The sequence below is a fragment of the Epinephelus moara genome, chromosome 8 (assembly GCF_006386435.1).
Source record: "Epinephelus moara isolate mb chromosome 8, YSFRI_EMoa_1.0, whole genome shotgun sequence".
Classification (NCBI taxonomy): Eukaryota; Metazoa; Chordata; class Actinopteri; order Perciformes; family Serranidae; genus Epinephelus; species Epinephelus moara.
In genome coordinates, this window is record NC_065513.1 from 27,285,717 (window position 1) to 27,300,235 (window position 14,519).

The window sequence follows — 14,519 nt, forward strand, 5'->3', positions numbered from 1 at the left end:
GACAGCCGTTGCTGTTTCGGAGCTGAAGGACCAGCGTTCTAAAAGTAACAGAAGTAACTGATGTCTTGTTTGAAAATGTACTTAAGTATTTGATTACTCAAACAGCAAACTAACGCGTTAGGTTACTTGTTACTGCAAAAAGTAATCAAAGTACTCTAATGCGTTACTTTGTAACACGTTATACCCAACTCTGGGTGCAGCAATCCCAAAATGTTATGTGGACACAGGGTCACAGGAGGTTAATGGTTATTCAATTTTCCTCTCAATAACCCCACACAACACTTGAATATGTAAAAGATACCCAGAAGGACGTTTGCAGAGAGGCACATTTGATGACCATCTCTAATATCTGACGGGAGTCCAAACGGAAAGTCAACAAAATACTTCTGGACCCCGCGAATAACAGCAAAGTAGACTACAACCAGTTCAGACAAGCACTGGAGAAATTGTGGACCACAGAATGGAAACTACTCACATATTTTTAAGCCTCGCCCTAAGTTAAGTAATGTCTGGAAGGACACATTAGATGCCCTGAAGGAAATTTTCCACCAAGACATCGTCCAAAAGATCAAAAAGTAGTCCTCCCCATTGCATTTCCTGAAAAATCTATCTCTTACAAATACTCTTGGGAGTTTCAGTTAAATGTATCACAGTCAGATGGTTGAAACTTGAACCTACAACAAGGTATGGGGACTGCATTAGATGGAACAGATCACATCCATCTTTCATCTTCCTCTGAGATCATTTTAATCTATATCTCCCTCCTCTGATTTTATGTACATCCCGCTGTTTTTGAATATTTGGTTGAAGGACCTGGATAGGTACCAAGGCAGCTGGAAACATTGTAAAGGCAATAATGGAAAGTGAATGATGTCAAAACCATACTGCATGTACTGCAAGTAAAACACAAGTTCAGAAACTCTAATAAGATCATTTATTCACACGGACATTTAAACAAATGAAAGCAGACTCTGTTAAGAGCGGCACATTATTTTTCTGCCACCCTAATTGTGGTGTCTGTTATTCATATTTTTAATAAGCCAAATCATACTCTTCTTTTTTTTAATGCTGAAAAGATTGTAAAGGAAGGATAGAGACAGACAGAGAAAGGGACAGAGGAAGATTAGGTTATTATTAGGGCAGCTAAATAACCACAATTATCTAAAATACCAATAATTATTCTCAGAGAGCCATCTGCTCTGTGCCGACGGACTCAGCAGTACACACACACACACACACACACACACACACACACGGTATCGTGCTCTGTTAATATCAAAGCCTTAATAGACCACCTGGCTAACACTTTGCTCACTGAAAGCTCTGGTAAAATTCACCCTGCATAATCACCATTTAGGTTCAAGAGATGAGACCAAGCAAAATTCGATTCTCCTTCATGAGTTCAGCCACTGCATTTATCCACACATTTACACTTCTCTTATCACAGAGCTTTATAACATCTACAGAAATGGAACAGAGGATGTTTTGCCTCCTCTCTTTTCTATATCCTGTCATAGTTTTTGTGATCTGCTCTCCCCTCCAGCCACCCCTCCTCTCCCCCATACACTGAGCAGCACTCCTCTTTGTCCATTGTTGTCCTTCACTGGAAAGTTTCCAAGGTGCTGTCACCCCCTCTGCAAGACAGAAAATCAGGAGACACATGGATGTACTTTTTCTGAACCGTCATCACGTGTCACGACAAGTACTGTTAAGGAAACAGACATGCTCAGACGATGGTGCCACTGCCTGGAAGCATTGTGATCTGGCGAATTACAGTGTCCACAAAAGCAATTACCATCTAGCTTTTTTTCTTCTTTCTCTTATCTGCCATCAGCTCCTCCTGTGCACCGTGACTCTGCTTTTCAAAAGCCTCACGAGTCCCTCTGACAGTCGCCATTGAGGTAGACAGCAACGCATTTCATTTCATATTTACGTCACGTGTGACAACTGTGGTATCCTGTATGGAGAGTCACTATCAAAGCACCTGAAAATTTGGTTTCAAAACTAAAGTATTTCTCTATAATATCAAAGCAGATCTAATCATCATGTTCATATTAACAATGGAACAATCGACTGCGTTTATATAAAAGGTAGAAAGTTATGAACACACAGATAATTATCCCTCAGCTTTTTGAGTTAATTGTTTTTGGTTTTACAGCACACAGCTTGACGGTTGCGTTCAGTCTCACTGTTCTCATAGCAACATCTAACTGCAGCTGTTTTAAGCAAAAAAGCACTCAAATCCTGCTGAACGCTACCTGCCCAGCACCACACAAAAGACAGACAAAGTTTACAACCAAACCGAAACAGAGCTACAAGCAAGAGAGTGAAAATTGGATTCAGACCCTATTCAACAGGTTGTTAGGAACACAACTCTACATGAATGATCCTGTGCTCCATATCTGCTGGATCCCACTTAAAACAGAAAAGCAACAAGAAAAACATTAGTACAGAAAAACTCCTTTTGAAACTTCTCTAACTTCGCCAGGAAATGTTGTGTTCATGTCAGAACCCATAGCAAGAAACTTTTGATGACATAAAAAAAAATCTTATTTGGCAAAATTAGTTTTTATTGGTCAGGACGCTCAGATAAAAGGCTTTAAATCGAATTACACTGCACTTTAAAGGGACAGCTCATCCTAAAACCAAGATATATTTTCTCTTACTTGTTGAAGATTTGCAGAGTTCCTTTGCATCCCCTATTCTCCCCCATGATAGTGGTGCTCAAGGCACCAAAAATGTACATTTGAAAAACTCAACAGCAATGTCTCTTTCCGGATATCATGACCTGGTTACTCAAGATAATCCACAGACCTTGTTGTGAGCAGTAAGTAACCAGGTCATGATTTCTGAAAAGAGACATTGCTGTTGGGTTTTTCAAATGCAGTGTGGTTTGGTATGATGGTAGCGTCACTACAAGTAGCGACGTTACTAACTTAACTACATTTCTCAGTAGGACATGTTCAGGTTCTAATATCCCTTAAAAAAAGTTTTAATTTAGGCCTGTTAGTTTTATTGTTGAGGTGAGGTGACCTCATAGGCCTCACGTGTGGTCATGAGCTCTGGGTAGTGACCGAAAGAATGAGATCGCAGATACAAGCGTGGGCTCAGCCTTAGAGATAAGGTAAGGAGCTCAGACATCTGGAGGGAGCTCGGAGTAGAGCCGCTGCTCCTTCGTGTCGCAAAGGGTCAGATGAGAAGGTTCGGGCATCTGTTCAGGATGCCTCTTAAGCGCCTCCCTTTAGAAGTGTTCGGGGCACGTCCCACTGGTAGGAGGCCCCGGGGCAGACCCAGACCCAGAACATGCTGGAGAGATTACATATCTCATCTGGTCTGGGAACGCCTTGGGGTCCTTCAGGAGGAGCTGGACAGTGTTGCTGGGGAGAGGGACGTCTGGGATGCTTTGCTTGGCCTGCAGCCCCTGCGACTCAGCTCCAGATAAGCGGATGAAAATGGATGGATGGATGGATTTTTATTGTTTATATTACTGTCTCTTATTTATCATGATTGTATTGGCTGAAAATGTATTTTGGAATGCTGTTTTTGAATTCCTAACATAGCCAGATAGCAGACTGACAGAGGCCAAGACAGAGAAATGCAGTAATTAGGAAGAGGAGAGACAGACAGACAGAGCGCAGTAGGTTGACTGATGATGTCATTCTATTGGAGGACATGTTCAAATGTTACAAAGTCTTCAAAACAAAAAAATAAAAGAGGAAAGTTTTAACTGAAGTGTGTTATTTTATAGTAACAGTTAAATTGAACATTTTTTGCTGCCAATTTGTTTGGCTTACAGTTTTTCTTATCACTGAGATAACGCTGATTTGACAAAGTAAAAAGCTTCTTCTGCCATCTTCTTGTAGCTTAGCCTGGTGATAGCTTCAATGTAGTGAAACTTTATTTTGATGTAGAGTAGGGTGACCATATTTTGATTTCCAAAAAAGAGGACACTCGGCCTGGCCACGAGATAGCCTACTCAAATGATACTCGCAGTTTACTCAAAGATGCCTTATAATTTTAATATATTTAAAATTTATATGTATGGATAGAAAATTCAGTTATATTACAAAATAATATCTCTCAAAGACAGAAATTCAGATAGGCCCCTATAGATAGGGGACACATACACACACTAGAGTGTGGCTACCCGATCCAAGCCCAATGGGTCCCGACGGGTCGTTCCAGGTTCAGTCAAAAATGTATAAATTGTATTCGGGCTCGGGTCGGATTCGGTCAGCTTTCAGTGAAAATGTAGTGTAAAAATAAATAAAATCCTATTGTCTGTCCTGTTTATTGCTTGGGCGCTGTTATTTACGTGACAACACCTGAACATAACACACACAGACACACATTGGCTGTTTGTTTCTACCTCTCCCCTCTCTGGAAGTCTCGGACCTCCAGCCGCCCACCTCCGCCTTGATTAAATGCTGAAAATAAAATAAAAGAGGGAGACAGGTTTTTCCTATTTTATCTAATTTTGTTATATTTCTCCCTCTCCCCTTGCTGGAAGCCTCGGACCTCCCGCCGCCCGCTCCCGTCTCAAACACAGAGGTCTCCCTCTCCGCGGAGCACCCACTGCGCACGCCCAGCCTGTTAAATAGCCTGTAACCATAACAACTGTGTGACACAAACTCAGTGCTTTAGTCATTAAATAATGTCGGGCTTGGTTAGGTTTCGGACATAACAAAACAGAATGACTGTCGGGTTCGGACAGAAATATGCGGCCTGTGCCGCACACACACACACACACAAGGAAAACCGGACATTATCATCAATTTATAAACACCCCCTGGACGCCCCGGACAGGACGTGAAAAGTGGACATGTCCAGGCAAAAGAGGACATTTGGTCAGCCTAATGTAGAGTAACACTGGTAGCTTAGCTCGCTACATTTTTCCATACATTTTAGCTTGCCCAACACTGTTCAAATGTATCGTTTTAGAGCTTTGAGCACCACATGCCGAGTGCCATCTAGTTTGATTATATTCAAGTCAATCATATCTCTGTGGCCGATATCTCCAACACTCTGCAACTCACACCAAAAACAATCTAGCCTGATAGATAGCTCTGCAAGTAAGAGCAAAAACATGTATTTTTGATCTGAGGGTGGACTGTCCCTTTAACACCACTGTCAGTGGTCCAATTATATTTCAAACGGATTATAATGCAGAAAAAAAGGTCACTGCACTGATACAATTAAATAATGTTTGTTTCCACTATGAGACCAAATTGAGACTGACAGTTAGAACATATCTACGTAATTAATGGTTTGATGTAAGGGAACAGTTTGCTGATCCAGATGTTATTTCACACATCAGAGGTCATTTTTGTTAGAAACAAGACAAGTCTCTAAAATATGGAGACAGCAGATGACGATCAGTCTGATTTAGCCACTTCTGTTGCTCCCCATTAAGAAAATTTGAAAAAACAAAGAAAGGATTAAACGATGTTTCTAACATCAAGACATTTTTAACTGATCGCATATCTTGTGGTGAGAGGCAGGAACAAACCCTGCTCACTGACTCACCTCATTTGTGTTACACGAATTTGCAGTGATGAGCTGTCTCACACATTCAGCCTGATAATGACCTTGTTATCCCACAGTTAAACCAGGGAAGGACCTGCGAGGGTGGCTTGGAGACAGACAGGGGTTGTTGGAACTCATCATAGTGGAGAGCGATCATCCATGCCCTCCGAGGCTTGGGCTGTCCTGCTGCCTGCTCTAATCTCTCCATTCAACCGGTTAGCTTCAGCGCTCACACACACACCACAGTACATTCATGTATTGAAAGAAAACAGACTTTAAAATGACTTCTGTAATTTGCAGTTGCGTCTTACACTGACGTCAGCTTCTCTTTATGGATAAAAAGCTCTCATATTTGCCATCACACAGCTGAGTGTCATTCAATAATAAAGCTTGGGGGCTGTTGTTTGGTGGCGGTGTCATTATGTACCACTTAAGTGCAGAAGGACGCACTGATATCAAATAGACAGGTCACTGTGCTCTCCTGTTTGCTGGGTGTGATGTGATGGAGAGGGGGAGGCGTGGGTAGACAGAAAAAGAGCTGAATGTTTTCCCCAGTATAAGATATAAATTGTTCTATATCTAAAATAAGTGTGTGTACATTGAACATTATGGAGGATATAGATTGCCTCTAAGATGTATTTACCCTGCTCTAAAGTTTTTCATGTTTGTCTAAAATTGCATGAACAAAATGAGTGAACTATGTCGTGATTTGACTCTATGGGACATCAGCATGTTGTTCTTGAGCCAGTCATGTGTGGCTCTGGCTTTATGCTTGGGCTCATTGTCTGATGGAAAACATCTCCCAGCATGCATTTAATTAGTTTCCATGATTTAACTCAGAATAAATTGCATGTATATGCTTCTATACAGGTTGAGAAAATGCATTTGATGTAATGGAAATCCTTACAAAATTTGATAATATATGGTTTGTAGGAGAAAAATATACTCTGTTCCTAAAACAGTTAGGGGAAACCAGCTTTTTACCCAACAACAGCAAAACAATTTACAGTTCATTATCCTGCAGACACAGTCAGTGTTTAGTGAGATTAAAATAATACATTCTGCCACATGACTAATACCAGATTCGCCACGCTTTGCCATTAATGTAAAAAATAATTTTATCTTGTGCAGTGGTGTGTGGTGATCCGTCTCACACAGCAAACCGTCTTTAGTCTCAGTGTAACAGCACCTCCTACTGGTGAAGATAGCTCATTACAGTCAGGTCTGAGCAACAAATTTAACAGGAATGTCACAAAGCCATTGACTCTAGCACAGGGATACTCAACTTACTTTGCCAGGGGGCCACTTTTGCAAAATGACAGGAGGCCAGGGGCCAGTTGCAGCAGCTCCATGCAGGTCAGGTGTCTGCAGGAGCATTTCAAGGATTGGAGGCCATTTGGACCAATGTTGGGGGTTCCCTGGGATCCTCCCTTGGCAATTTTTCTTTTAAACTAACAAGCTCTGTTTTCATGCTTCTAGTGCACTCTTGCACTTTCCTTACATTCAAAGTGCAAAATAAATTCCCAGTGTGAATGAAATTATTTTCACGGTGAATTAGAAAATGGTCTGTTGGCCACCCTGCACCCTCATAACACAACTTGCAGCTGAAAGTTAAGTATCGTTTGAAATTCTTAAAACTGTACCATTAACTTGCTTTAAAGTTTCAATCTGGTAATTTATTAAACTTGACTTGAGATTGCATTTTAAAATCTAATTTCTTGGGAAAACTGTTTTTACTATCCACTTTGGGCGTGGAAAATTAGAAAGTTTTATATCCACTGATGAATTTAAAGGCATAATAAAGAATGGGGTGATGAAAGCATGCTGTTGTTTTTCCAGAGGCCACTCTGCTAAATAGCCGTTCTGTTTTTTGGGAATTTTTTTGTATCATGTTGTATTTTAATAGTGATTTTGCACAGCTGCTTTGGCCAAGCCCCTCCTGGAAAAGATTTGATCTCAATGGGACTTCCTGATAAATTAAAAATGTAGCACTCCACCATGTAATTTAGTCACATGCTCAAAAAAAAAAAAAAAAAAAAATCCACAATTCAAGGAACTTGAAAAGCAAAAGATTTTCAAAGTACATTGATCATTTATTCTCATATAAATACATATAAAATACAATATAAACATGTCACATTATTTCTTACAATATTAACTTTTGGTGTAATAAGGGATCTGACAAGGAACTGGAAAAAAAGAAGTTCACCCTCAATTTTTCTGCATTGCGCATCTGTAAAGCTTTAGTGTTAACATGGGCTTGCACCTCAATAAAAAAAAAAAAAAGGTGAACTTTTCCACATCGAGCTCGATCCTATGTCCTCAGTCACCACAGGAGCAGAGAGTTACATTCCCTTCAGTTTAAGATCATCATAACCTGATATAAAACTACTCCACAGGCCTCAGTCCAAAGGCACTGTCCGCATCAGCTGCCTGTAGACCTCCTTAGCCACACTTCGACACATGAGGCAAAATACTAAAAAGCAGGCGGGCAAGGCTGCTTATGTTTCTGACTGGTGAATCCATGTAATTGCGCGTATCCTGTAATACAGTGTTATTTTGCAATAAGGAGTAAAACTCTAGCTCAACTTCTGGATCCTACAAGAGCCACAGTGATCGTTCACCGTTCCTCTCTGGCATCTCTGTCACATCGTCGCTTCATAGGGGACTAAACTGACTCGAAAGATCGCTCTTTTCACTGAATGTCCGCCATCAGCAGCAGTTGTGACTCAAACCATAGAGAAGTGGGCGTGCATAAGTATTCAAAACACCCTGTTCTGCGTGCATGTAACAAAGACCTGAACAAACAGGACATGTGCAGCCTCAACACCATCTAAAAAATAAACCCAGAACGGTAAATGTAATTTTACGCCTGGTGAAATAAACAACTTTTCAGTGCACAACTTTAAAAGAAACTGGATTTCCTGAAAAGCTCTTCTGAGAAATTAGATCAAGCCACAAGAGTTAAAAACGATCTCATCATTAGAGGCTTTTTCCAGGAAGTCCAGTTTGATTGTATAACTGAGGGTGAAGCCCGACAGTCAGCGTGTATAATGGAGTTGATTTCGGACACTTGAAATTAAAAACTACACTGTAGCAGAGAGGAGGGATATTTGGAAACTTACATAGCAGAACTTGGGCTTTACCTTCATTGTAAACAAAAAATATATATATATATAATATAAAGATAAAACCCTTCAGCTTGAGTCAATAAACCTCTTAAATAAAGCTTTGGTCAAACTTTAAAGATTGTCTTTTGCGGTTGCAAATAGAAAAACATCAGAAAACACAGTCCAGACTAATTGGGGGGGAGCTCAGCCGCAGAATGCCGTGGTTTGCTTACATAACTGAGGTCAACCCCGAAACCCCCTGACAAGCCGAGTCCTGCGTCACTCGTCTTTTTCATGACTGGCGTTTCCATTCATAACTCCGTTGCTGTGGTGTTCCCATGTCTGATTCTGCAGTACTTTCGGGAGCCTCTTGCCTTTGGTGTAGGCGTGGTACCAGAAGTTGAGGAAGAGGAACAGGAAAATCACGCCGTACAAGCCGATGATGTAGATAAAGATGGGGAACTGGTAGGTGCAGTCCATGAAGAAATACTGGGAGATGTGGCTTGTTACCAAAACAAACTGAATCTGGGGAGCAACAAGGAAAGGAGGGGTTGATTCTGCTGTCAAGATTCCCACAGGACTTTAGAAGGGTACACTTGGAGAATACAAAACATACAAATAAAAAGGACTGCTCAGACTGCTTTACATACCAGCTGAATGGTTGTCAGGTATTTCTTCCACCACAGGTACTTCTGGTAGTTGGGGCCCAAAGCAGTCAGGCCATAGTATGAGTACATGATGACATGGACGACGCAATTCAGCAGGGCGTGAAATGTTCCCATCCCACCTGAAAACAAGGAATGTATCAATTTTATTAAAGTTAACTCAAACTACACAAAAAAACTAAAACTAGGTGTGGAAAAAAACACAACTTTAGTTGTATGAAAACTAACTTTAAATAACTCAACAAGCATCAGGAGGCAGTGGTAAAGTGTAATTAAAACTAAACTACTATTTTTTTTGTTTTTTTTTAAACAAAAAAACCCCCAAAACAAACAAAAAAACCCACTCTGGACACTAAACTGAACTAAAAATAAAAACTGAAAAATCAGATAAGAACCAAAAAACACAAAAGCTACAATAACCCTGGAGGATGTCCGGGACAATATCACAATATGTAAAAAGAAATCAATATAATGTCAAAACTGTTGCTGGCATATCCAAGAAAGACGGAAGGAAATCCTACCTGCAGAAAACCGAACTCCGAACCACCAGGTGAAGGGCATGATCGAGTGATGGTAGACATGAAGAAATGTCACCTGGCTGTTTTTCTTTCTCAGCACAAAGAAGATCTGTTAAAAAACAAAAAGAAAAAAGGAACGTTTATATGCATAATTAGTCAAGAAAAAACACCCACACTACATGTACTGATTAAACAGTGATACATTTACTGTGAAATTCAATACAATCTAGAATCTACTGCAACACAATACACCAGGAAATGATAGTGATCTTTCAACTTACCGTGTCCAACATTTCTATGAACTTTGAGAAGTAGTACAGCCAGCACGCTGCCGCCATCTAGAGGAGACAGAAGAGAATATTTCAGTACTGATTGAAAAGAAAGAAAATAAATCAAGAGCTCTACTACATGTGCAATCAGATGCTGCAATTACATCCCGGTTATTAAAGGAGTGGCTTACCCTCACACCCTGGGGTGAATCAGAGTAGTCGACTAGGTCACAGTGAAAAGAGTATCCGGTTCCCCATCCTGACATCACAAACTGGAGAGAACAGAGCAGAGTGGTTAGTCACAAGTAACGCAATGAGGAATAAAATATCCAATTCATAAACACTTTAAAAATGTTAAAATTAGTGGGGCGTCGGTGGCTTAGTGGATAGAGCAGGCGCCCCATGTACAAGGCTGTTGCCGCAGCGGCCCAGGCTCAACTCCAGCCTGTGGCCCTTTGCTGCATGTCACTCCCTCTCTCTCTCTCTCTCTCCCCCTCTCCCCCTTTCACACTTGACTTTCCTATCAATTAAAGACAAAACTGCCCCCCAAAAAAAAATCTTTAAAAAAAATAAAAATAAAAAATTAGCATGAGTCTTTAGATTGTTACGTTTTGAGCAGAGCTGTCTGAGGATGCAAAATGAATTTCGGTGTAAGCTGACAAAGTTGTATCATTAGACACTAAAGCAGCAGTGTGTCGAGGTAGTGTTCACAGTAACATGATTATTCCAATTGAAAAAAAATTAAACAAATTATTAAAGCCGAGATAAATAAATTGGAAATGGCGTACAGCATTAAAATTGAGTATGTCTGGAAATATTTTATGGAACTGTTATCTCAGAATAGGAGTTCGAGAAGTGATCGAGAGAAATGGGGGAAATGGACGATGTTTAGCCAACATAGATGAGATAAAAAGAACAAATTGTCAATGTAATGTTTTTTCCCTTTGTATGTGATGTTTCTGCAATGGAAACGCAATAAAAATAAAGTTTAAAAAAAAAAGTTGAGTACATCGACGAGTAAGATGCAGCACAAAGTTGAAGTCATGTCAAAGTTATGCGGCTCTTAGGCAACGTGTGCAGAATACAGTGTGTGGCAACAATGAGCCACACCTGCAGATCTGGTTTAACTTCACATCATTAGTCAAGTTTGAAAAAAAGAAGAAAAAAAAAAGTATGAACGAGAGTATTGCCCAAGACTGCCAATGGCATGTGTCATGGCTCGGGGTTCACAATGAACTCGACGAAACAGAAAGAACCAACTCCACTACGGGTCTGTGATACGCACTGCTGTGTCAAAACATTTCACTTCCTTGAATCCCATGTCAACTAATGGAAGCAAAAGATAACATGATGCACCTCATAGATCATGTAGAGCGAGAGAGCCACCACGCTGAAGTTGTACACTATGAGAACTCCTCTGAGGTCGAAGGCCTTGCGGTTCTCCATTACCCGAGGGCCCAGCGACGTGACGAAGTAAATGTACGCTGCGATGATGAGGGTTTGGGGGAAAGGGGACGACATGAGGAACCAGGTATCCGTCCGCTTGTCTGTTAACAGAAGAGTGTTGACAGGTTTGTGAGGAGGTGCAGATACAGAGAAGAGTGTATCATGAGAACGTAGGAATATAAATTGACCAAGAAGTCACTTTGAATATTTAAAAACTTACCTGCATTTGAGATGAACTCATCATAAATGAGTGCAGCTGAGGACTTTATTTCATAAAATTCCATTTTCAGACAGGGTCCTTGCTTTTTACCTAAAAAGAGGAAAGGCAAAGGTTAAGGAGGTCAGTTTGGACCGGACACGTGTTCACTGTCATTGTAATATAAAGCAGTTGGATATTTGTGTCCGACAGCAAAAAGGGTCTTTGTTCGCTGAAACAGATGGACATATTTAAAAGCTGCTAAACACACTGAAAAGAAAGCACTGCATTCAGGTGATTTTGAATAGAAAAACCACAATAAACTTTCACCTTCAGGAAGTATCAAGGTTAATAATGGCAACTATTTCCTCCAATTTTATTATGAGCTCCAACAGGAGGTGAGTCTCTTGCAAAAGTTCACTGAAACCGACAGCACGCTGCATAAACACCTCCACGTGCAACCGGTTTTTCATCTAATTAAATCTGAACGCTTTTAGACTCTTGTAGTAGTCGGAGGCAAAAGAATGGCCATACTTTAAGAGCATGCTGCCATGGCTGAGAAACGGGACGGTAAGGTAAAAAAAAAAAAAAAAAAAGGCCACACAGCACTTCTTTGCTGCTCCTCCGAGTGTCTGAGGCAGACAAAGCCAAGAGTGTATGGAGAGTACAATGAGTAGTGTCTTTCAGCTTACAGAGAACAAACAACAGTGTGACGAGATGTATGTAGCCTCCATGTATGCATGGCTAACGTATAGAAAATAATTTGTTGAGATATGAGACGTTTAGATTACACATTACAATACACAGACAGCACTTTACGGTTACTGACTCAGTCATGTAGACATTCCAGTCTCAAACATGTGCACCACTGCCTCCACATTCTTCTTGTGTAGGTAAAGACTAAAACTAAAAGGCAGTTCCTGTGTATATTCATTTTATTTCAGTGAGTTTAAGTCATCAATATTAATTAAATTAGTTTTTTCTAAAGTGAAGTTTTTTAATTTCAGCTAAAATGTTTTTACATTCCTAGTTTTAGTTTACAATAATAACCTTGCTCCAGTTACAATATAGTTAATGTTTAAGGTCCTTTCATGATGATACCAACATACACATGTGCAACTTGGCCTTGTTTTCTCAGTGGGAAAGGCTTTACATGAGTTAGCAGGGATCACTGTGGATTAAAAAGGTTTAAAAAAAAAAAAAACTCCACAATGTGACAAGAAATTTGTAAAATTACATAAAAAAATAAAAATCTATTGCAGTGGTTTATAATTACACAATGCAATGTTGTAAGAGTCTTAACCTGGCCGATTTTGAAAATTGAAGGTGAATGGGATAAAGTTTCTCCAGTCATTCTGACATCAGTACTACAGTCATTAAAAATAACCCCACATTTAATGCAACTGTGTAAGATGCAACTCATGTGTAACAGTTTCTCAACACAGGGTGGTGTCTCGCAGTTTCAGGGTCCATTGAGATAAAGCTTCACAATGACTGGCTTGACTGGTTTGTAAACTATGTCTGAAGTTGGAGAACTATGCCAAAGTGAACTTCCCTTCCCGGGGGCCTCACTTTGACAAACCTGAAGTCAAACTAAATCTTATAAACTCATAACACCTGTTAGATTACTTTCTTAAAATGTAAATTTGATGTGCCATTTGTAAGGATCTGTGATTAGGTGTAAATGACAAACACTCAGTACCCCATGTCTTCCAAGTGTAGCCTACATAAGAGTCTTAACCCTACGTGACAGGTTTTCAAGGTGTGTCTACCTGAATGCAACGAGAACTTGAAAGGTGCATGGGTAAATCACTGGGTGGATGTTGGAAAAAGGAATGGCTTGTCTGGAGTCTCTACACTAATGAAGACGTGCATGGCAAGCCTTGACACGCCAATTAACGTTGTAGTCAGGGATTCTGATGTAAAGGCTGCTGCTCCCAGGACACACACTCTCGTTTTGTGTATCTTTAGTGTCTGCAGTGTCAACACCCACAGTTTACAGAAGATAAAATCCACCTGTGAGTGACGTATCTCAATCTAGCCACATTTATGCGCGCACACACACACACACACACACACACACACACACACACACACACACACACACACACACACACACACACACACACACACACACACACCTGAGCATTACAAACACCAACATTCACCATGCACCTTAAAAATACACCACTTTAAATTTAAGTGTTGTGTGTAGGAGCCATTGAAGTTCAGGGTCATGTTAAGACACTCATATATAACTTAAAGCATCAAAATTAATTATTTTCAGCCAATATAAAATTCATATCCACCAGTATCGCTGTAATCCTCAACATGATGAGGACCAGGTGACGACACTGATGAAAAACAGGTCCAACAGCTCCCATCCAGCTCACAATGACAGGAAATGTCTCAGTAATCACGGGCACGCGTTGCTTCGACGCACAGGTGCTGTCAGATTTTAATTGCGTCCACCTTTAGGAGTACTACTGAGTTGTTTTATCACTTAACCCAGATTTAGTTAATAAAAAGTCAACTTACTGACCTTTATCTACCGCCGACACGCGATGAAAATCCTTTTCTTCTGTCAAACTACCTGTGTCCAAACTCCCGGCTCACCTGCAGGTGCCCAACAGGTGTGTCTCCTGCTCTACTCACGCTGACACAGCTCGCTCTCCTCCCTTCTTATGGGAGTCCCAGTGGGCGTGGTCTGGGCTCCGCTTCCGCCGTCACTGATTGGCCAATTCGTGGTCCCCCTCCCAAAAAGAGTTCGTTCCTGAGAGATGCCTCAT

The 14,519-nt window shown here is 40.6% G+C and overlaps 1 protein-coding gene across 2 annotated transcripts; it reads right to left on the reverse strand.

Moving 5' to 3' along the window:
• Window positions 1-7,610: 7,610 nt before the first annotated feature.
• On the reverse strand, window positions 7,611-14,406 carry elovl7a (ELOVL fatty acid elongase 7a). Of its 2 annotated transcripts, none has more exons than XM_050051924.1 (8): window positions 14,273-14,406; window positions 11,755-11,844; window positions 11,445-11,635; window positions 10,280-10,360; window positions 10,101-10,157; window positions 9,823-9,928; window positions 9,287-9,423; window positions 7,611-9,161 (listed from the first exon to the last, which is right to left on the reverse strand). In XM_050051924.1, exons 2-8 carry the CDS (start codon window positions 11,816-11,818, stop codon window positions 8,916-8,918), a joined length of 882 nt encoding a protein of 293 aa, XP_049907881.1. In that variant the 5' UTR covers window positions 11,819-11,844; window positions 14,273-14,406; the 3' UTR covers window positions 7,611-8,915. The 2 variants fall into 2 exon arrangements, with proteins under 2 accessions (XP_049907881.1, XP_049907882.1); XM_050051925.1 differs by having other exon boundaries at window positions 14,040-14,391.
• Window positions 14,407-14,519: the final 113 nt, after the last annotated feature.

Bases quoted from the DNA above. Each gene is read 5' to 3' on its own strand.
- elovl7a (XM_050051924.1), bottom strand. From the start codon at position 11,818: ATGGAATTTTATGAAATAAAGTCCTCAGCTGCACTCATTTATGATGAG. The intron at 10,361-11,444 runs GTGCATCATGTT...TGTTCTCTCCAG, and splicing joins CGCTCTACATGATCTATGAG to TTTGTGATGTCAGGATGGGG. The intron at 9,929-10,100 runs GTAAGTTGAAAG...GTTTTTTAACAG, and splicing joins TCATAGAAATGTTGGACACG to ATCTTCTTTGTGCTGAGAAA.